This window comes from Neocloeon triangulifer, unplaced genomic scaffold, assembly GCF_031216515.1.
Source record: "Neocloeon triangulifer isolate White Clay Creek 2 clone unplaced genomic scaffold, ASM3121651v1 ptg000012l, whole genome shotgun sequence".
In the NCBI taxonomy this organism is placed as follows: Eukaryota; Metazoa; Arthropoda; class Insecta; order Ephemeroptera; family Baetidae; genus Neocloeon; species Neocloeon triangulifer.
The window spans coordinates 1,625,665-1,645,062 of NW_026775554.1; the positions used below are offsets into that span (position 1 = coordinate 1,625,665).

A 19,398-nucleotide genomic window follows, 5' to 3' on the forward strand; every position below is an offset into this window, starting at 1 on the left:
AAGCACTTAAAGTGTAAACTTTCCTTCATTAATCTCCTGCTTTTGCTTATTATCTCCGTGATCTCTGATTTCAATCATTTTAAAATCAAACTTATTTCTTATATTCCACTCAGCTGCATTAATTTTCTTAAATTAGCATTTAAATTTATTTGAGCTGATCATGCACTGTCAGAAAAAAAATGTGGACGATGTGTTATCTTTTAACAAAAATACACAATTAAGTTTTTAACCGTTGACGTTAAATATCAAATGAGATTTTATATTTACAAATTAAATGAACATGTCAGAATGGAAAACTGAAGTGGATAGTAAACAAAAAATGCACACTTAATTTTAGCTGGCCAGTCTTTTCTAATTTAAATCACTCTTCGGTGGTACTCGGGGGTTGATGTCATATAATTGTCGGTGCTGAACAAAGTGCTTTTGTTTTGGCAGCAGTACTTGATGATGCTATTCAAGTGCTTCATGAGGTATTCACAGCTGACATCGTCAAACTGCGACTTTGGCACAAGACCTTGTTTCCAGCAGAACAATCGGAGCAAGTGGGGTGCTCCGTAAATGTGGCTCATGCCTTTGTAGGGATGTTTCTGCAGCAATTCTGCGTACTGAGGCCTCTCAAACTTGTACAGCAGCTGCTTTCCAAGGAGGGTGTCAAACAAGGAACAAATTCCTGCAATATTAGAATATTATTATCAAATCGTATTTGGTAAACCATGTTTTTACCTCTGCCAATTTCTCTCAACGCACTCTCCACACTTTTGTCACACTCGGACTTGGCGACTTTGTACTTGACGTAGTCGTCGAAAATGTCTCTGACAGTGTGCTTGGCAGGCAGGTTGTAAAGTTTGTCTTGTTTCTGAATAAGGTACCAGTCGTCCACCAAAACCTTCCGAAGTTCAACAGGGATCTCCAGTTCTTGCAGCAGATTTTCGTCTTTCAGCTTTACAGGCACTGATTTCTCCACAGGTTCATCCTGTTTGACTGGGACAGGCTCTTCCTTGAGCACTTTGGCCTCTGGCTCTGATGTTTCCTTTGGTGGCGGAGGAGGAGGAAGTGAAGACTTGGCTGACGAAACTGTTGGCGTCTTGACAGACGAAGCGTCCGAGGAAGGCGTCGAAGCTCGACTGCTGCTTGTCGGGGTCTCTGCTTTAGGTGCCTCTGATTTCCTTTTGAGTCCCTTTTTCTTTGCTGCTGCTTTTCTGTACAAAATAAAAATTAATTATAAAATATATTAGATTATGGCTTTGAAAAACTTACGATAGTTCAAATTCCTTTTTCAATTCCTTCTGTTTCTGCAAACTGGTTTCGTTGTACTTGAGGATCCTGTCCTCTGGTACCCATTCGTCCCAGCTGAATAAAATATTCAATAAAAATAAAATTTTATTGCATTCAAATTAGTGGTCACCTTTTGTTCCAACCAGCGTAGTGGACTTTGAATTCAACGACCTTGTCATTCGTTCTGTGCTCCAAACACTTTGCTTCGTACAGCAGTATTCCGTGGTAGCAGAGAACCCTCTCACCTGCAATAAAAATTTTGTCAATAATTATTACGACTTGTTCTACTATTGCATGCCGGCCGGCACATTGACGTTGAGACAAGTTGGCTAAAAACAATGAATTTACGCCGAATTCAAGAGCAAAAGCAATGATATGCCGAGAAAAATAATTACTCTTACCCTCTGTAAACTTATTTTTGCCCATTTTTATGACTGCTGGCGTCTCTGCCTTGAGAAATTTCCAAATGTATGTATCTAAACTCGTGATATAGCTTCGATGTAAACAAACAAGAAAACCGAAGAACACAAGAGATTGAAGCAAGGTGCACACAGCGGCCATGTTTATTCTCGAAGGCACCGATTATTTACAAAATCGCGCGACAATTTAAATAAAAGATGGCGGTGCTATACGCATCTTTCACGTTTGTACTAACTGCGGAAAATTAATTTTTTTTGTGCTTTTAGCAACAAAATTGACAGCCTGACAGGATTGAAGATTCTATTTCTAGGATAAATTTGTGTTGCGGCTTGCACTGAAAGGGAAACTTGCAAGAAGTGGGTGGAATTATTTGTGCTTTGCGAAAATAGAGAAGCAAAAGAGAGGAGAGTGTACAACAATAAACCAGGATAAAACATGAAGGAGTTTGAAGAAATTTTATAGAAAAGTCTGACTCGCAACCGGCAAAAAGCAACACGTGTCTCTAATCTGCATTTTACAGAAGATCATCGTTCGTTTTCGGCCGTCGGCATGGCGAAAGACTCTTCTCAGGAAAGCAGGACGAGGACCACATCTCGGCCGAATGACTGCAAAGGAAAAAAACTTTTGGAGGAGCCGACAGCAGTAGATGAGGGAGCTGGGAAAAGTACCAATAATTCAGACAAAGGCGGACATTCACCAAACACTCTGAATTGCGACGATGCTCATCCAATCAAAGACCATGAGGGTACGTTTAATCTCTGATAATTATGTACCACAGACATACAGACGTCAGAGATAAATTATTTTAAGATTGCGTCATCTACTGGTCGGTGTGTAATAGCTTTTATATGTAATCTTGCTTTCAGAACGCAAAGTGCGGAAGAGGAGAGACTCGGACGAACGGTTTTACCAAGCCCCAGGGTACAGAAGAGGGTCCACCTCGCCTCTCAGTGAAGCCCTTCTTTCGCATGACAGCTCCTCTGGGGATGACAAAAAGCTGCCCAAGAAGAAGATTGAAAAACCCTCTCGTAAAAGCTGTCCTGCGATCATGGAAAAGGAAGGTGACGAGCAGATGCCACCGAGCAACACTGCTCCAAAACAAAAGTTGACTCCGCAACCTCAGAGGAATTTGGCCAGAGGTACCAGAAGCAGTTTGCCTCCAAAGGTTGAAGAAGCAAGCCCTAAATCTGCCGAAAAGACTAAAAGCGCTGACAAAGAGGAGTTGGTGGAGGAAAAGAAGCAACCAAGTGCTTCGAAGAAGCCACAGAGCAGTGCCAAGAGAAAGATAAACCTGAAAAGGTCAAGTGAGCCGGTTGAGCAAAAGAACCCTGAACCAGCGCAGAAAGAAAAGGTTCCTGGCAGTGCTGGAAAGACTGAAATCTCTGGTAACAAAGAAGAGTTAGTAGACAAGAAACCGAGTTCTGTGCCAAAGAAAAAGGTTACTCTGAAGAGGTCGGAAAAGGTGAAAAGTGAGCCTGTCGAAGAAAGGAGACCTGAACCTGTACAAAAAGAAGCCCCTGAGCAGAAGGAAAAAGTTACTGGGAATGCAGAGAAGACTGAATTCACAACAAAAGTGGAGGTGGTAGACACAAAACACAGTCCTTCGAAAAAGCAGCAAAACAGTCCGAAGAAAAAGGTAATTCGGAAGAGATCAGATGTAACAAAGAGTGAGCCAGTCAAAGAAAAAAACCCTGAGCCGGAGCAGAAAGAGCGAGTTGCAGAGCAAAAAGCTACCATCGAACCTGCATTGAGTGTTGTCGATGATGATTCCCTGGCGAGCATTCCCATTCCACCTAGTGCAGATGCGTCCTGGGAGGACAAGTTCGACAAAGGCGCACTGGAAGACCCCGTCAGTCAGCACCAACGAACTTACGCCCAGAGGTACCTGGAGGAATCCATAGGGCTGAAGAACCAGATTCCCAGAGGCGGAGAGAAAGTTGTTCTACCGCAGCAGGTTATGAAGGATTACGGTCAAATGTACAACTACTGGCAAAATGAAGCCCAGAGGCAGGTTGCTCAAGGTATGGAAATTTTAAAATTACTTCACTCTTTTTTAATAAAATCGAAATTAAACCCTTAAGATGCAACTTTAAAGAAAACAAAAAATTTATCTTTCAGCTCCATCAGTTCCTGCTAATAATGTGATAACCGTGGTGAACGGAGATGTCTTCAGTGCCACTTGCTCCCTGGCCCACTGCGTCTCCGAGGACTTCACGATGAGTTCTGGCGTGGCTGTGCCTTTCCGCAAACGCTTTGGTCATGTGGCCGAACTGCTCAACCAGAGGATAAAAACGGGAGGGGTTGCTGTGCTGAAGAACGGACACAGATTCATCTACTACCTGGTCACCAAAGAGTTCTACCTGGCCAAACCTGACGGCACTCACATCTTGTGGCACAGTCTGGAGGAGATGAGGGAACACGCAATGCAGAACGGCGTAGGCGAAATTGCCATGCCCAAGATCGGCTGCGGCAGGGACCAGTTGCAGTGGGCCGAGGTTTCCGAAGCCATTCAGCAAATCTTCTGCAATACTGGAATCAAAATCACTGTGTATCAAATGGAGGAAGTGAGTTGGTTGAGATAATTCACGCTTTGCTTTTGTGTGAACCGAGGCTTTTTCATTATTGGTTGCATGTGGACAAGAAAACCTTCCTTTTATTTAAAACCGAACATGCTTTTACTTTTAAACATTATTTTAGTAGCCCTTAATTCAATTTAAATTCTTTAAAAGTTTTCCAACAATTTGAACAATTTTTAGATCACAAATTCAACTATTAAATTTTGTCCCAATTAAAGAAAACTCCACGTAGGAGTTTGCATGTGACGCTGTTGTCCTTGTGCTGTTGCAGCCGTCGCTGAGTTGGTCGCGCAAGCGTCCGGCCCCCTTCCCTCCGTCGTTTGCTGTCCCTCCCCCCACCAAGAGGCCCAATGCTGACTGGTCTGCTCCTGACCCACAGGAGTCGATTCCTCAACGACCCCTCATCGTGCAGCACCTCTTCAACTCGAACATCGTGGACTCGCGGCCGCCCATTGTCCGCATCTTCCTGACCTCCTGTCAGTCTTGCCCGCCCGAAGGCGCCGCCGGCCGCCTCAACGCCACCTTCAAGATCTGGCATGACCTGATGCAGAAGGAGCGACCGCTGGGCAGCCACGTGCCCTTGTTCGGGGGCGCCATCGTCGCCCTGGTCGTCAAGAACGAGGCCAGACACCCCATTGACTACCAGGCCCTGCACAAGGCCGCCAAGGATCTGGCCATCATGACCAATGCCATGGCCATCAAACGCCTCGTCCTCGAAGGCTTCACCTTGCCTGGAGACAAAGTCGTCACCTTCAAGGTTGTTTGGTTGATCTTTTTTTTAAATTCTGTTACAAAATCTAAAATTAAAAACAAAATTTGAATTTTATTTTTATTATGATTTAATTAATTCGGGTTTCAGGTGGTGACCATCCTGAGGCTGGCCCTGGTGAATCAGTACATGACCCTGAACGTGGCCTGGCCAGAGGACCCTCCGTACGCCAACCTGGTCCGAAGTGCCCAGCAAAATTTCAACAACCAGCAGCAGCAGCCGAATCAGGGCTCCACCCTCGGCCCTGGCGAGTACGACTATTAATAAAGTTAGGTCTCATCGAAAGTGAGTACAGCCCTCTAGTTAATAGACTGCTCTATCTTATTACGAGTTAATTAAGCAGATTTAATCGTAGAAATTTGTATAGTTTACAAAATGAGGCTGAGAAATAGCTTTTTTTTTGAAAAATTAAATGCCATAATTAATTAAGTAGCTTGTTGAATACTGTGACTTCGATTATAATTTCATCAAAAACAGACTGATCATGAGTTGAGTCTGATAATTTTATGTCAAAAGAAAAAAATTTGATTAATAAAGAGGTCTTGAAAAAGCTAAAAAAAAATACAACTTGAAAAGCTCTGTATTTTCTTACAAAATGTTAACAAATTTGATATAAGGTTTTATGAAAACTAATTTGCAGCTCACTGGATATCAAAACCTTCCGTCATTTCTCACAGGTGTGTGTTTCCTCAATAATTTTCATTTTTTAATTGATAACGAGTCGGCGCTGTCAGTTGTTTTTAAAAACCACTACAACGCAGTTCTTTCCTTGCTCAGGCCTGTCTCTGGTCTCTGTCCCATAAATTTTATGCCTTTCCAAAAAATGAAGCGTTTCAAATTTATTGAAGCTCGAAACAGAAATGTCATAGAGGTTAATTTAGTTCTCATCAGAAAACCTCAAAACGTAAATCAAGAATCAATTTTAGGAAAAACCTGCAAACAAAACTTCAACTTCTTCACGCCGGTCAGTATTTTATCTAATCGGAACTTTAATTGTTGGCTGCGGTGCAATTGCTTTGCACTTCTTGCGATCACCGAACAAGACTGAAACAACTAATTACAAAATAACAGCAAAAGAAAAGCCCACTGTCCTGCTGTGGTGTCCAGAGGTACTGTTAAATTAAACAAAAGTTTTTCTTATTTTCTTTTCACGCAATAAAAGGTGCCTTTGATTCACATGCAACATGTTGTTGCCATTTTCCAACGCCTCGGCTACCAAGTGACGACGAATGAAAGTGTCGAATGGGACGTGCTGTGGGCTCATCACTACCCTTTCGACGCGCTGGTCAAAAAACTAAAGCCCAACCAAAGGGTCAGCAAGTTTCCTGGCTCCGGCTTCGTCACTCAAAAGGTCGAGTTGGCGACTTCCGGCGGCCTCGGCATTCCCCCTGCCTTTCGCTTGCCCAACGATAAGCAAATGTTTCTCAAATACGTTGGATTTTTTTAAAGTAATTTTCCAATATTATAATTTATCGAAATGCACAGGCAGAAGCAAATCCAGAGGCTCAATTTGTGTTGAAAAACAATTATCACGGCTCGATCAGATTGAAATCGATCGGAGAAATCGATTTAGACTCCAAGGGCAGTTTTCTGCAACGATTCATTTCCAATCCGTTCCTCATTGATGGACGCAAGTTCGAAATTGGCGTTTCTGTCGTCGTAACCTCGATTGACCCCCTGCGAATTTATAAGATCGTCGGTGACGTCACATTTCGGTACTACTTATTTTTAAAAATATAGGTTTTTGACCAAAAGTTATCCATAAATTTAAATATTACCTAAATCACTGATCAGTCTGGTTAAATTTTTGCCCATACAAGGTTCTGCAAAGATCTTTATGAAGGTCTGAACGCTTCAAATCCTAATCAGTATGTGATCAGGGACGAATTCATCCCAGCGTTTGACGCGCCCGCTTTGAAGAAGTACTTGGACCTCAATTTTTCTCTGCAAGACTCATTTGAAGCGCACCTCCGCAACCTTGGTACTTTTTTTTTTATCAAAAAAATATAAATTTTAATTAATTTAAGCAGGAGTTGACCCGAAATTGATTTGGGCGCAAATCGATGAGCAAATCGTGTCTGCCTATTTGAATCGCGAGTCCGTCTTGGCGACTTTGCTCTCTCGGTACGGCCACAAACGCAGCTTCTTCGAATTCGTCCGCTTTGAATTCATGCTCGACAGTGAATTGAAAGTCCATCTCATGGAGGCAAATTTAATTTTAATAATTTTGGCAATTTCAAATCTGCTTTTTACAGGCGATTATGTCTCCGAGTCTGTTCTCCGCCAAATATCCCCAAAAAAGCATTCGATACCAACAAGTCTTTTTCACAATTCTCTCTCTTGTTGGTCTGGCAAGTTATGTTCACCCTCCGCACCAAAAGTAAACAAATTTAAAGTTATTATAGATTAATTTTATTTAAAATTAAAAAAAAAATGTGATAGTTCCACCGAGGCCAAGGATATGATTGTGGCCGAAAGGAATTTGATGGTTTTTAGAGAAATCTGCGTTCTTTGCAAAAACTGTGAAAAGTTTGAATGCAGACTTTGCGCCCCTTGTTTGGCCAAAAACGAAGAATTGATGTACGATTTGAAAATGGCCTACAAAGAGCACATGAACAAATTCAGGAGCGTCAGAATCTTTCCGCCGAGAATGGTGTGTTATTATATTATTTTATTTCCTCTGTTTTCAAACTTTGGTTTTCTAGACTCGAAATCAGGCCAAGTTAGGAATTCAAAGTTCATTCTTAAATCATCGTCTAACCACGAAAAATATGCTCCTCGCTCGTTGGTTTCAAGGAAAGTGCCTCAAAGACGATTCGTGGTGTTGATTTTTTCTTCTTCAGATTGAATAAAACTTCATTCCTAATTCAATACACGGCTTTGTACGAATTTTTGTTTAATTAATAACAATAAATAATTACTTGCATTTCTTACTAAAATTAATCTGTCGTTTCTGTGTCCTTAAAACAAGTTAAATTATTCTCTTCCGCGCCACATGCATTATATTTTACAAAAATTATCAAACGCATTGATAACGTGAGCGACGAGCGGTGTCAGTCGTTGAAAAACTTCCTAAACGCATGCAGCACTACAATCTTTAACTAGTATTTTATTCCCACGGAAAAATGAAGCGATCGAAAAGTACCTCAGAACGACTGAAGACGGATAAATGTTGGGAGGATCAAAACGGAATCATTAAAAAGAAGGTTTTTAATTTTTGACATAACTATTTGCACTTAAAAAATTATGCAAAAATTTCAAGCTCAAATCTGCGAAGAATACTTCAACTCGCCGCGGGTCTGTATTTTATTTCCTCGGAATTTTACTTGTTGCATTTGGAGGACTGGCTTATTTTTACTCGAGACTTTCTAACAAGACTGCAATTATTAGAACCACGAAAACAGAAACAATCAATTACAAAACGCCTCCGAGAGAAAAACCCACTGTCCTTTTGTGGTGTCCAGGAGTAAAAATTATTTTGAAAATATGGGCTTAATTTTCAAATAAATTTTTAAGGTGCCTTTGATTCACATGCGACACGTCATTCTCGTCTTCCAACGTCTCGGATACAAAGTGACGACAGACGTGGGTGTCGAATGGGACGTGCTGTGGGCCCATCGCTACCCTTTCGACGAGTTGGTCAAAAAACTGAAACCCAACCAAAGGGTCAACAAGTTTCCGAGCTCCGGTTTCGTCACTCAAAAGGTCGAGTTGGCGACTTCCGGCGGCCTCGGCATTCCCCCTGCCTTTCGCTTGCCCGACGATAAGCAAAAGTTTCTCATTTATGTACAGAATAATTTCGCTTTTTAAGCGTTCATTAATGATTACAAATTATTAATTCTCAGGCAAAAGAAAATCCTGAAGCACAATTTCTCGAAAAAGACCTTCATCACCGCTCAGTTCGATTGAAACCTTTGAGCGAAATAAATTTAGACTCGACAAACAGTTTCGTCCAAAAATTCATTTCAAATCCGTTCCTCGTTGATGGCCGCGTTTTTGACATTGGAGTGCCAGTTGTTCTGACCTCCATCGACCCGTTGCGGATCTACAAAATTACTGGGGACATCGTGTTTCGGTAATTCAATTAATTAAATGAGAAAAAGTTGAAAAAGTAACTTTTCCATAGAGAAAGGAATTTTTATTATTTTTATTTTAGTAAAACAATTCAGTTTGAAGTTGCTTTGACATTTAATCGAATTTTACGAACTGATAAAGTTATTTAATTTTTATATTTTATTTATGTGCCTAAATATTAATTTTATTTCATATTTAAGCTGAGCCCACTGATGACCATCAAAACCAGAGAAAACAGTTTAAAAAAATTCATAAATTAACTTTGTTTATTTTTGTATGGAGATCGAAGTTTTAAACTCAGAACGAAGTAATATGCAAAGTTCCACTTTCAATCTTTTGTGATCAAGAAATATTTGTTCGCGTTTTTCACCAGATATTTAGCATAAATTTTGTCTTAATTGCTAAACCTTTATAGGAATATACACTTGTGGAACTTTTTATTAAATCCTAGCTCTTGACAAGTCAATTGTAAATTAAAATTTTGTCTTTCTTAAATTAAGGTTCTGTAAGGATCCGTACGAGAACTTGAACGCTTCAAACTTGAACCAGTACGTGATTGCGGACGATTACATCCCTTCATTTGATTCGCCCGCCTTGAAAAAATACTTGCAACTTTCTTATTCTCTGGAGGAATCGTTTGATGCGCATCTCCAGAGCAAAGGTTTTCATCAATTTTAGCCCTCTGAAGATCTTTGGCTAAATAAATCATGCGCAGGCATCGATCCAAAGTTAATCTGGGAACAAATTGACGATCAAATCGTGTCTGCTTATTTGACGCGCGAGGCCAAATTCGCCTACTGGTCGCTGCAGTACGGCCACAAACGCAGCTTTTTCGAACTGGTCCGCTTCGATTTTATGCTCGACAGTGATTTGAAAGTCCACCTGATCGAGGTCTGCATTAATTAGCTATTGAATTTTTTTGTAATCTTCTTTATTCAGGCAAACATGTCGCCAAGTCTGTCTTCCGCTGACCATCCGCCAAATGGCATCCGTTTTGAGCAAGTCGCGTTCACCACCCTGTCCCTCGTCGGCCTCGCCAATTATGTGCACCCGCCCTTCCAAAAGTACATAATTTTTATTTTATTCAAACATTTTAAGAATCTGATAGTTCGACCGAGGCCAAGGATATGATTGTGGCCGAAAGGAACTTGATGGTTTTTCGAGAAATTTGCGTTCTTTGCAAAAACTGTGAAAAGTTTGAATGCAGACTTTGCGCCCCTTGCTTGGCCCAAAACGAGGAATTGACTTTTGATTTGAAAATGGCCTACAAAGAGCACATGAACAAATTCAGGAGCGTCAGAATCTTTCCTCCAAGAATGGTGCGATCATTAATGTGTAATTTATTTATTTATTTTCAAATTTTGGTTTCTAGACTCAAGAGCAGGCCAAGTTGGGAATTCCTTACGCGTATTTAAATCATCGTTTAACCACGAAAAATATGCTTCTGGCCCGATGGTTTCAAGGGAAATGTCTTACAGACAAATCTTGGTGTTGAAATCCTCGGCCAAGATTCAAACACATCAATTGCTATTGACAAAGAGTTTTAATTTTATTTTGAATCATAGCTGAAAACAATCTAGATTTAAAATAAAGATTAGGAGCAAACAAATTATGCATTTTTATTAAAAAATGCGTTTGAAAATAATAATAAATTTTTTTTTAAATTTTGTCATTTTTTTCCAATCATAGAAAATGAGAGATAAATTTTTGGCCATAAAAAAATATTTTTTTATAAATCCCTTTGAAATTTTGATTCTATTCATACTTCTACTATTTTTTTTTTGCAAACTTTTATTTGGTTCATATTGCTAAAGAATTTGCATTAGTCTTTTGTAAGCGTTAATGTTATTTTACTACCACTAATGAAGGGTAAATTTTTTCAAATGTTTATGTACAAAGCTTAAAAAAACGACCCCTTGCACTGCGTGGAAAACCAAAGTCCAATTATTCAATCAGAAGCAGACGCTTGGATGTAAACAAATTTTCAAATTGGTAAAGTAATTTAATGTCAAGTTAAATGGTAAAAAGTGCCGTTTCGAGGAAGTTTCCGTTGATAATTTAATGAATTTTTTTATCTCTCCACTCTCCATGATAGAAGTTTCGGGAACGAAATTTTACGAGTGTTGACTGTGTCGACGTTACATCGGGGAAGAATATAATACATGAATTATTCTTTGCGTCAGGCAAAACGGCTAAAACGGGGGGTGAGAAATGAAACAGGCAAAAGGAATGAACTTGAAAAATTCCAACATAAAAACAAAGGTAACCGATTCAGTTGATTTTAAATTTTTTCTGCGTGAAATTTAAGTTTACATATGAAAAATTTAAATAATTTAAAATTCTCAGCCGGAAAGTATGAAGAAAAATAAAAGTCGCGTCCATGGCTCGAGGGAAATTTGTTACTTGACCCTTGTTTCTTTCCTAATGGTCTGCGCCGCAATATTTCTAACATTTTTCACGACTCGCACGTCATTCCAGCCTGATGGAAAGATCAGGAAACAGCCCAAAGATCAAAACACAGGGTTTTCCAAAAACAAATCTCAGCCGGTTGTTCTCTTCTGGAAACGCAATCTTGTGAGGCGAAAATGCAGAAATTTATAATTTTGTTTATTTATTTTTTAAAAAAAAAGGCCGGTCTGGACCATTTGACGCACATTCGAAACGTTTTCGTCCTGCTGGGATACAAAGTTAGTTTGGACTTGAACTCGGACTGGGACGTTTTGTGGGCCCACGACTACCCATTCGAAAACCCACTCGACCCTTCGCCACTTGAGTGGCAGATGAAGAATTTGAAGCCGCACCAAAGAGTGAACAAACTGCCCGGATCGGGTTTTGTCACGTCCAAGGTGGAGTTGGCCACTTCTGGGGGGCTCGGCATCCCCCCGGCCTTCAGGTTGCCGCAGGACAAGTTCAAACTTATTGAATATGTAATTATGAATAAATTTTTAAAATTAATTTAAAATTTCATAAAATTAATTAAGGTCTCTTAATCTCTAAATAAAAGTTTTGATATGGAAATTTTTAGTTCTTTGCCCCCATTTAAAACAATTTTTATATTAAAATCTGTTAATTTCATGCAAATTTATATTTTTTTTTTATGTCAGGCCAGGAAAAATCCAAAAGAGAAGTTTCTGGAAAAAGGCAACAGCCATCGGTCGATCCGTCTCAAAAGCATTGGCGAAATAAATTTGGATTCGACGAAAAGTTTCGTCCAGCAGTTCATCGCCAACCCCCTGCTGATCAGGGGCTACTTCTTTGACATTGGCGTGTACGCGATAATCACCTCGGTCGATCCGTTGCGAATTTATCGTCTTGATAACGACGTCGCCTTCAGGTACATCGGAGCAGTTTCCTTTTTTTATTCTATGAATGAGTTATTTGAAGGTTTTGCAACGAACCTTACGAGCCATTCGACCCTTTGAACGTTGAAAAATACGTCATTGCTGATAACTACCAGCCGTCCTACAAAGAACCCGTGTTTCAAAAATATTTCAACCTCTCGTTTCCACTGAAAGACGCATTTGACGCTCACATTCGAAGCATTGGTAAAAAAAAACTATTTATTTTAGGCGGTTAAAATATAAAAAAATAGTGGAATTAATTAAGGGTTTAATTTTATTCTTAGCTTGGGCCATCGAAAAAAAGTCCCAAAGCAGTAGCCCAGTAGCTTTATTATTAAACTTTTGAATTCAAGATTCAATTTTGTTCCGTAATAAAATAATAGATTTAAATAATTCTTGTTAAATAAAAATTTCATCAGAAACTATTAAAATAATTATTAATTTGTGAATTTTTTAATTTATTCCAATTCAATTGAAAATCTCCATTTTTTCCTGTTTCGAATTTTATAAGTTTTATAATTTTGCAAAAACAGGTGGAAATCCAAAATTGATATGGGAACAGATTGACAAGCAAATCGTCGCCGCCTACTTGACTCAAGAACACAAATTCGTAGATTTGCTCTCTTCGTACAAACACAAGCGGAATTTCTTTGAAATGGTGCGAGTCGATTTCATTTTGGACGACACCATGAAGATCCACTTGATAGAGGTACCAAACCCTAGTACTATGACCCGGTTTTTAATTTGATCAAAGGTCAACATGTCTCCGAGCCTCTCCTCCATCGGATACGCGCCGAACGGAAAACGCTTCGAGCAAGTCGCCTTTTCGCTTTTGTCGCTCGTCGGCCTCGCCAATTATTTGCACCCGCCTCATCAAAAGTGAGCTTTTTTTATGAAAAGTTTAAAATTTATAATAAATTTGAATCAGTTCAGAGGAAGGGAAGGAGGTTTTCGTGGCCGACAGAAATGTGATGGTCGTGCAGGAAAGTTGCTTGACCTGCGCTGACTGCACAAAGGTCGAGTGCCAATTGTGCGCGCCTTGTTTGGACAAAGACTTTTTGGCCGACATCAAACTGGCGTACAAAGAGCACATGAACAAGTACCGCGCCATTCGAATTTTCCCACCCAGAATGGTAAATAAAATGAATAATAAAAAAAGGGGAAATTTGACATTTTGTTAAATTAGACGCAGGAAGAGGCAAAGTTGGGCATTCCGGAAGAATACGCCAAAATTACAAAGGCAAATAAACTGCAGTACCGCTGGTTCCAGGGCAGGTGTCGCATGGACTCGTCTTGGTGCTAAACTAATGAGAGAGACAGAAAAACATATTATATTTTATTGAAATAATATATTAAATTGAAATCATCAAAATTGCAAATAATTTCACTACTTTTTTTCAATTTTTAATATTGAAGTTTTCAATTCAGTGGAATTAAAGCTCGATAATGAAAAAATTGTTAAATTTTGTCCTTTTAACTGAAATTTGAACGAAATTATTATGATTGTCTGAAGAAAGTGTTGCTGCAAAAAATGTCCCGATTAATTTTGATGATGAGCAGTTTTCTTTACATTAGCATTGGTTTGTGGATTTTAATTTCAAGGAGACATAAGAAGAATAATTTAATTTATTTGCAGAACTGAATTTTCGAACACTTTGTTTCTTTAATTTTCTATGAAAATCGTGTTGGCAAGATAAAATCACTCTTGTGTATCTCGACATCAACATTTGTATTTTGATCTGGCAAACGTTGAATTAAAAGTTAATCAGGTTTTATTTTAAGGGAAAAAGATTTTATACACAATTTTTGCTTAAATTTAATTCAAAGCCTTACAGATCGCGATGTTGTAATAATATTTCATTGATTGTCTTTATCTGCAATTTTCCAACCTGAATATAAAAGGACAAAAAAATATTATTATTAGCATGTCCTGTCCACAGATTTTTACTGTTTTCTTTCTTAAAAAAAAAACTATTGAACACTTAAATTTTGGCGCTCAATAGACTTAACAAATTTACAGTCATATGTTTGCTTCAAAGTTGCTTTTGTTGTAACAACGCGCAATTAAGTAATAAAGCGCTTAATCACCGTCACAGGGGTTGAAATGCCCATTTACTTTTGTGAAAATTCGCCTCGGTCTGTGTCTCGTTTGGAAAAAGTGCTCTTCGCGATTGGCACATCCGACTTATATCAGGCGGAAATTGCCGAAAGGGGTTGGGGGTGGCGAGTGTGTGGTGACAGCCCCGCGCGCGGCGGCTCGCATGATTGATCGCGCGTGAATCAGCGCATTTAGGGAGCAGCGGGCGATCGTCGGCGCGCGCGGTCGGGGGCCGCCGATCCATTTTTAATAATTCCATTTGCCATTGTGTCCGGCGCCGCATCATTAGCACCTGATATTCCTTCTCTTCCCGCATTGCAAACGTAATATTTCTGATGACAAACACGTTCGCCTCGCGGGGGTTCCGCTCTCTACCTCGCCTTTGTCCACTCGCGCCGCGTTTTCCATTTGATACCCATTGTTGCTGCCTGCTTCTGTGCTCCTACCTATATTATTGTGATTCGAGTGTTACGCCTCAAAATCGGCAGTAAATGAAATCAGGAAATCTCCCATCGCATCTCAAACTCGGGTTTATTGCACTTTTCTTTCTAAACTTCCAATAGAATTACCCTCGTTTTTTGTAATTATCATATTAAGTGAATATTTTCTAAAAAAGGCATGTTTTTTAATCATTCAATCATTTATTTTACAAAAATTAAACAAAGTTTTAATTATATGGGAGAAAATTTGCGTTTTCCACAATTCCCTGGATCGAATCTATCACATCGCATCAGTTTGAAGTTTGAACAACTCTTTTGATAAGAAATAAAAACCATTTATGAACAAGTTTTTGAATTTTTCTGATAGACCGCTAAAAATCCTCCTATATTATTACTTTCACTCCAATTATAAAGAAATTAGCTTTCTAATTTCTTAAACTTTTAATAAGAAATCATTATTTATTAAATAAAATTAAGCACAGTAAATATTCTAACAGCTTTTTGAAATTTTTTCAATCGTGAGATTTTTTAAATTACATATTTATAATTTTCAATATTTTGATGTATCAAACTTGGCAAATTTTTCATCAAGCTTTTCTTTACTATTTGCGGACTCAATGAAGTTGCATTATTACTCATGCAATAATTGCAATACAGCACGTGATTCATTTTTTATTTTTGCTACTCAAATCTCTTCATCCGTCTCAGTCGGTGCTTTTGTGAGGATCGCAAACCATATAAATTGTATAATAATATCAAGTGGGGCGCGTGTTGGCCGCATTGGCCGTCTCTCGTTTCATTGCCATGGAGACGCGGAACAACAATGGCCCCAAACTCCGCCCAGAGGCCGCCGAGAACTTCTCTGCAGAGCAGGTCCTCCAAGGACTCGTTTTGTCTGCAGAACCAGAAGAGCTATAGAGACTCGTCCCATACATTCGAAGAAAGAAAGTCGCGTGAGTTTTACAAATTTTGTTTTTGGTTCACATTTTGGTGCAATGAATGTGGAAATTTTTGAAATTTTTATGATTTTAGATATATTTAGGATGATTTAGGATATAACAAGACAAATATTTTGATTTTCCCCTTCAAAACCCAACCAATATTTAGCCCCAGAGTTAATAAAAATGTGTAAAGAAAACCTTTTTTCAATTTTAAAGTCTTGAAAACAGACTAATTTCAAATTCCCGCAGTCATTATTTTACAGCAACAATATTCTTCTAAAGACGATTAAATTAAAAATAAAGCTGAAAATACCTTTTTTATTTTTACTCAAATATGAACTATTTGATTAAAACTTGGTATCAAATATTGTTGATTGTAATTCAGATGTTACACGCATAATAATTCCAACTGAAAACCGAGAAAAAATTATTAAATGTACACAAATGTTGAACTAATTATGAGACCCATTAATATAATATATTAGGAGGATTTTACTGTCATTGTTTAAACTTTAATTTTTACTTTTACAACTCGGAAACTTGCAATAGTTTGCCAAGATTATGAAATTTGTATAATTTAAGTTTAATTTAAAGAAAGAAATTGTCGTTTCATTGTTTCTCAAAGACTCTGCAGTTGCAGCTGTTGAAATCCTCTCTCCAGCCAAACGTTTTGCGGGACTTTTTGCAAATATTTCAAACTTTTACTAATTAATATTTAAATAATTATTATTCATCTCATTCTTCTTTGTTTAATCAAACTGATTGAGTTGACCCTTTTTGCATATTTGCGGTCAGTGCGAGTAGAAAATCGCAGCGGGAGTGCAGAGATGGCAGGGGCGACGAGCGGGACACTTTTTGACAAATCGCCGCTGGTCATGCAGGACTCGAGTGGCGGCGGCGGCGACCACCGCTGGCCGCAGCTCACCCCTCAAGGTAAACATATCCGTGACAAAAATAACAAAACGCGCGCTCTCGCAGTTAATTTTCCTAATATGACTTGCAACTTTTCAATCAAATAAAAGCCCCGCTGCTGCTGATACACCCATTATTAACCCATATGCACACAGAACAGTTTTTGTATTCACCGTGAAAGACTTTCGGTCGATATATTTTTTTTTTTTTTTGGCAGAGGCGCCGCTGGACTTGCGACTGCGGCCGGCCAAAAGTGGCCGCACCCTGCTGCCCTGCGAAGTTTGCGCCAAGACCTTTGACCGGCCGTCGCTCCTCAAACGACACATGCGAACCCACACAGGCAATACACTTCCCAATAATTTTGTCAAAATTTATATTTAAACTCGCAACAATGAGAGACGGCTAAGAATTCTAGGGTTAATTCTATTTACGCGATCTCTGATTTTACAGTATTTTTCCTTTTACAGTTTAATCTAATTTTAGAATTGATTTTTGTAATTCGGTCTTGATTTATAGATTTAATCTGAGTGGAAAATGGCCGTAAGAACCAATGTTTTTTTTAATTATACAATTGGTAAAATCAAGAAATTTACAGTTAATTTTCAACAAAATTGAAAATATTTTTTAAAAATTTGGATTATTTTCTGCGTTTTTGTTCACGTTTCAACCTACTTTAATTAGAAGAAAAGCAGATTAAATGCTTTTTTTTTAATCAATCGAAAACTCGAAATGTTGATGATCAAAATAATAAAATTTAATTTCTTAGGGGAGCGTCCGCACGGGTGCGACGTGTGCGGAAAGCGGTTCAGCACGTCGAGTTCGCTGAACACGCACCGGCGGATCCACAGCGGGGAGAAGCCGCACGCGTGCTCGGTGTGCGGCAAGCGGTTCACGGCGTCGTCCAACCTGTACTACCACCGCATGACGCACACCAAGGAGAAGCCGCACAAGTGCCGTTTGTGCCTCAAGTCGTTCCCGACGCCCGGCGACCTGCGCAGCCACCAGTACGTGCACAGCGGCGCGTGGCCCTTCCGCTGCCCTGCGTGCGGCCGCGGCTTCAGCAAACTCACCAACCTGCGCAACCACGCGCTCCTCCACACCGGCGACCGCCCCCACGCCTGCCCCCTCTGCGCCAAGCGCTTCGCCCTCGCCTGCAACCTGCGCGCCCACCTCAAGACGCACGCCCAACACCATCCCAACCCTTTCAGGTACGCTCGATCATTATAAAAGAAAATTTATTTCATTCTCAATTATTAAAAGTCACCTTTTGCCAAGAAATCAAAATTTTAAAATATTAATATTTCACTATAATATTAGATTTTTCTTTGTTCAAGTCACTTTTTTTAATGACAAAAATGCCCAGATCAAAAATATAATAATCTCCCTCTTAAGCTGAGTAAAAGATGCTGAGATTTCCAGTTGAGACTTTATTTTTTAATTATTACGAAAAACTCATCAAGCTAAACTTAATAATAACTGGGCTTTAGCTTCTCCGATACGATACATTTCCTCTCATTCCGTTTAGTTTCAAATAAAATTACTCCTTCCTTTTAAATAAAAGCTTTCTTATTAATTAAGGGCTAAAAGTCATTCTTGTGAAATATATCAGTATAAATCAGAAAAAAAAATAGAATTCAATACAAATAACAAAAGAAAAAAGATATTCTGACATCTTATCTGTGAATAAAAAAAAAACTCCTTCCATATTTTATTTCACAATCACGTAATTTACAGAAGTCCATTGTTATAATTCATTGTTTTCAATAAAAATTAATTAAATACACAATTTCTGTTACATTTGGTTTTTTCTAAAGAATTGAGTATAAAAATTTAATTTTAATATCAGTCAAAACTTGTTTTTTTTTTTTTTTTTTTTTTTAATATGAATAAGTTTATTTATTTATGAAATGTTTCCTTCGTCTTGTCAGAATTCAGCAGGAGCAACAACAGCAGCAGCATTTTGCCATGCAGAAAATGGTGATGGAGGCGCAACTCATCATGGCAGTCCTGCAGCACTCCGATGCAAATCCAACTTAACCACGCAATTAAGATCCATTTCCTGCATTTCCAAAGAAAAAAGAATGGGGTGTGTTTAGAAAGAGTTGTGATGTGATCTTCCATGTATAGATTAAAATTCTTTGTCTTGTAATTGGAATTTTTAAGTCCACTTAAAAAGTGGCGTAGAATGTCAAAAGATTGCCCCACAAATATCGGTGTATGTTAACTGTTGTGATTAATAAAAATTAAAATAGGAGAAAGAACAAGAAATAAATTTATCTTTTTGCATCTAAAACGCCTGCAATTTTGCTAGGTATGCAACCACGTTGGCACGGTTGAAAAACGGGTTGCATAACTCGCACGTCTTTGGGTATTAAAAAATATCCATTGCTCTTTTGGCTTTGCTATTATTTATTTTCATGAATGCTGATTATATTTTGTCTTCTTGAAACCTATTAAATTTTTGCGCTATTGTAGCGTTAATTTATTTAAAATGCAACTCTTCTTATTTTACTGATTTTAAATAATTGCTTGAATTTTTGAAGTATTTTTTT

The 19,398-nt window shown here is 38.7% G+C and overlaps 6 protein-coding genes across 11 annotated transcripts; 5 read left to right on the plus strand and 1 right to left on the minus strand.

The window, feature by feature from the left end:
• Positions 1 to 217: 217 nt before the first annotated feature.
• Positions 218 to 2,444, minus strand: LOC132198248 (mortality factor 4-like protein 1). Of its 3 annotated transcripts, none has more exons than XM_059622171.1 (6): positions 2,364 to 2,444; positions 1,677 to 2,300; positions 1,406 to 1,520; positions 1,258 to 1,350; positions 724 to 1,199; positions 218 to 670 (listed from the first exon to the last, which is right to left on the minus strand). In XM_059622171.1, the coding sequence occupies exons 2-6, from the start codon at positions 1,834 to 1,836 to the stop codon at positions 357 to 359; spliced, it is 1,158 nt and encodes a 385-aa protein (XP_059478154.1). In that variant the 5' UTR covers positions 1,837 to 2,300; positions 2,364 to 2,444; the 3' UTR covers positions 218 to 356. The 3 variants fall into 3 exon arrangements, with proteins under 3 accessions (XP_059478154.1, XP_059478156.1, XP_059478155.1); XM_059622173.1 differs by having other exon boundaries at positions 2,214 to 2,300; positions 2,364 to 2,428; XM_059622172.1 differs by having other exon boundaries at positions 1,677 to 1,747; positions 2,214 to 2,415.
• On the plus strand, positions 1,945 to 5,912 carry LOC132198244 (titin homolog). Of its 3 annotated transcripts, XM_059622164.1 has the most exons (7): positions 1,945 to 2,161; positions 2,216 to 2,440; positions 2,562 to 3,716; positions 3,814 to 4,259; positions 4,543 to 5,028; positions 5,131 to 5,325; positions 5,681 to 5,912. In XM_059622164.1, exons 2-6 carry the CDS (start codon positions 2,245 to 2,247, stop codon positions 5,302 to 5,304), a joined length of 2,457 nt encoding a protein of 818 aa, XP_059478147.1. In that variant the 5' UTR covers positions 1,945 to 2,161; positions 2,216 to 2,244; the 3' UTR covers positions 5,305 to 5,325; positions 5,681 to 5,912. The 3 variants fall into 3 exon arrangements, with proteins under 3 accessions (XP_059478147.1, XP_059478148.1, XP_059478149.1); XM_059622165.1 differs by lacking the exon at positions 5,681 to 5,912 and having other exon boundaries at positions 2,219 to 2,440; positions 5,131 to 5,633; XM_059622166.1 differs by lacking the exon at positions 5,681 to 5,912 and having other exon boundaries at positions 1,946 to 2,161; positions 4,651 to 5,028; positions 5,131 to 5,631.
• Positions 5,681 to 7,885, plus strand: LOC132198250 (probable tubulin polyglutamylase ttll-15). The gene is made up of 9 exons (XM_059622174.1): positions 5,681 to 5,717; positions 5,967 to 6,149; positions 6,203 to 6,472; positions 6,526 to 6,755; positions 6,861 to 7,021; positions 7,071 to 7,246; positions 7,296 to 7,420; positions 7,483 to 7,693; positions 7,746 to 7,885. The coding sequence occupies exons 3-9, from the start codon at positions 6,218 to 6,220 to the stop codon at positions 7,866 to 7,868; spliced, it is 1,281 nt and encodes a 426-aa protein (XP_059478157.1). The 5' UTR covers positions 5,681 to 5,717; positions 5,967 to 6,149; positions 6,203 to 6,217; the 3' UTR covers positions 7,869 to 7,885.
• A 223-nt stretch (positions 7,886 to 8,108) lies between these two features.
• On the plus strand, positions 8,109 to 10,843 carry LOC132198247 (probable tubulin polyglutamylase ttll-15). 2 transcript variants are annotated; one of them, XM_059622169.1, is made up of 9 exons: positions 8,109 to 8,246; positions 8,303 to 8,506; positions 8,557 to 8,826; positions 8,886 to 9,115; positions 9,615 to 9,775; positions 9,830 to 10,005; positions 10,054 to 10,178; positions 10,223 to 10,433; positions 10,487 to 10,843. In XM_059622169.1, exons 1-9 carry the CDS (start codon positions 8,166 to 8,168, stop codon positions 10,607 to 10,609), a joined length of 1,581 nt encoding a protein of 526 aa, XP_059478152.1. In that variant the 5' UTR covers positions 8,109 to 8,165; the 3' UTR covers positions 10,610 to 10,843. The 2 variants fall into 2 exon arrangements, with proteins under 2 accessions (XP_059478152.1, XP_059478153.1); XM_059622170.1 differs by having other exon boundaries at positions 10,322 to 10,433; positions 10,487 to 10,625.
• Positions 10,844 to 11,259: 416 nt separating this feature from the next.
• Positions 11,260 to 15,464, plus strand: LOC132198246 (probable tubulin polyglutamylase ttll-15). Its single transcript, XM_059622168.1, has 9 exons — positions 11,260 to 11,376; positions 11,461 to 11,688; positions 11,745 to 12,041; positions 12,219 to 12,448; positions 12,499 to 12,659; positions 12,989 to 13,164; positions 13,210 to 13,334; positions 13,384 to 13,588; positions 13,642 to 15,464. The coding sequence occupies exons 1-9, from the start codon at positions 11,326 to 11,328 to the stop codon at positions 13,756 to 13,758; spliced, it is 1,590 nt and encodes a 529-aa protein (XP_059478151.1). The 5' UTR covers positions 11,260 to 11,325; the 3' UTR covers positions 13,759 to 15,464.
• A 219-nt stretch (positions 15,465 to 15,683) lies between these two features.
• LOC132197787 (zinc finger protein 239-like) lies at positions 15,684 to 19,338 on the plus strand. The gene is made up of 5 exons (XM_059621329.1): positions 15,684 to 15,946; positions 16,730 to 16,867; positions 17,064 to 17,186; positions 17,613 to 18,054; positions 18,775 to 19,338. The coding sequence occupies exons 1-5, from the start codon at positions 15,817 to 15,819 to the stop codon at positions 18,881 to 18,883; spliced, it is 942 nt and encodes a 313-aa protein (XP_059477312.1). The 5' UTR covers positions 15,684 to 15,816; the 3' UTR covers positions 18,884 to 19,338.
• Positions 19,339 to 19,398: the final 60 nt, after the last annotated feature.

Coding starts and splice junctions, on each gene's coding strand:
- LOC132198248 (XM_059622171.1), bottom strand. CDS start 1,836: ATGGCCGCTGTGTGCACCTTGCTTCAATCTCTTGTGTTCTTCGGTTTT. Junction 1,521..1,676: donor CAAAAATAAGTTTACAGAGG/GTAAGAGTAATT, acceptor TTTTTATTGCAG/GTGAGAGGGTTCTCTGCTAC. Junction 671..723: donor GTTGAGAGAAATTGGCAGAG/GTAAAAACATGG, acceptor CTAATATTGCAG/GAATTTGTTCCTTGTTTGAC.
- LOC132198244 (XM_059622164.1), top strand. CDS start 2,245: ATGGCGAAAGACTCTTCTCAGGAAAGCAGGACGAGGACCACATCTCGG. Junction 3,717..3,813: donor CCAGAGGCAGGTTGCTCAAG/GTATGGAAATTT, acceptor TTTATCTTTCAG/CTCCATCAGTTCCTGCTAAT. Junction 5,029..5,130: donor ACAAAGTCGTCACCTTCAAG/GTTGTTTGGTTG, acceptor TTCGGGTTTCAG/GTGGTGACCATCCTGAGGCT.
- LOC132198250 (XM_059622174.1), top strand. CDS start 6,218: ATGCAACATGTTGTTGCCATTTTCCAACGCCTCGGCTACCAAGTGACG. Junction 7,022..7,070: donor AGCGCACCTCCGCAACCTTG/GTACTTTTTTTT, acceptor TAATTTAAGCAG/GAGTTGACCCGAAATTGATT. Junction 7,694..7,745: donor GAATCTTTCCGCCGAGAATG/GTGTGTTATTAT, acceptor TTGGTTTTCTAG/ACTCGAAATCAGGCCAAGTT.
- LOC132198247 (XM_059622169.1), top strand. CDS start 8,166: ATGAAGCGATCGAAAAGTACCTCAGAACGACTGAAGACGGATAAATGT. Junction 8,827..8,885: donor AGCAAAAGTTTCTCATTTAT/GTACAGAATAAT, acceptor ATTAATTCTCAG/GCAAAAGAAAATCCTGAAGC. Junction 10,006..10,053: donor TGAAAGTCCACCTGATCGAG/GTCTGCATTAAT, acceptor TTCTTTATTCAG/GCAAACATGTCGCCAAGTCT.
- LOC132198246 (XM_059622168.1), top strand. CDS start 11,326: ATGAAACAGGCAAAAGGAATGAACTTGAAAAATTCCAACATAAAAACA. Junction 12,449..12,498: donor GATAACGACGTCGCCTTCAG/GTACATCGGAGC, acceptor AGTTATTTGAAG/GTTTTGCAACGAACCTTACG. Junction 13,335..13,383: donor TTGCACCCGCCTCATCAAAA/GTGAGCTTTTTT, acceptor AATTTGAATCAG/TTCAGAGGAAGGGAAGGAGG.
- LOC132197787 (XM_059621329.1), top strand. CDS start 15,817: ATGGCCCCAAACTCCGCCCAGAGGCCGCCGAGAACTTCTCTGCAGAGC. Junction 15,947..16,729: donor ATTCGAAGAAAGAAAGTCGC/GTGAGTTTTACA, acceptor ATTTGCGGTCAG/TGCGAGTAGAAAATCGCAGC. Junction 16,868..17,063: donor GCCGCAGCTCACCCCTCAAG/GTAAACATATCC, acceptor TTTTTTTGGCAG/AGGCGCCGCTGGACTTGCGA.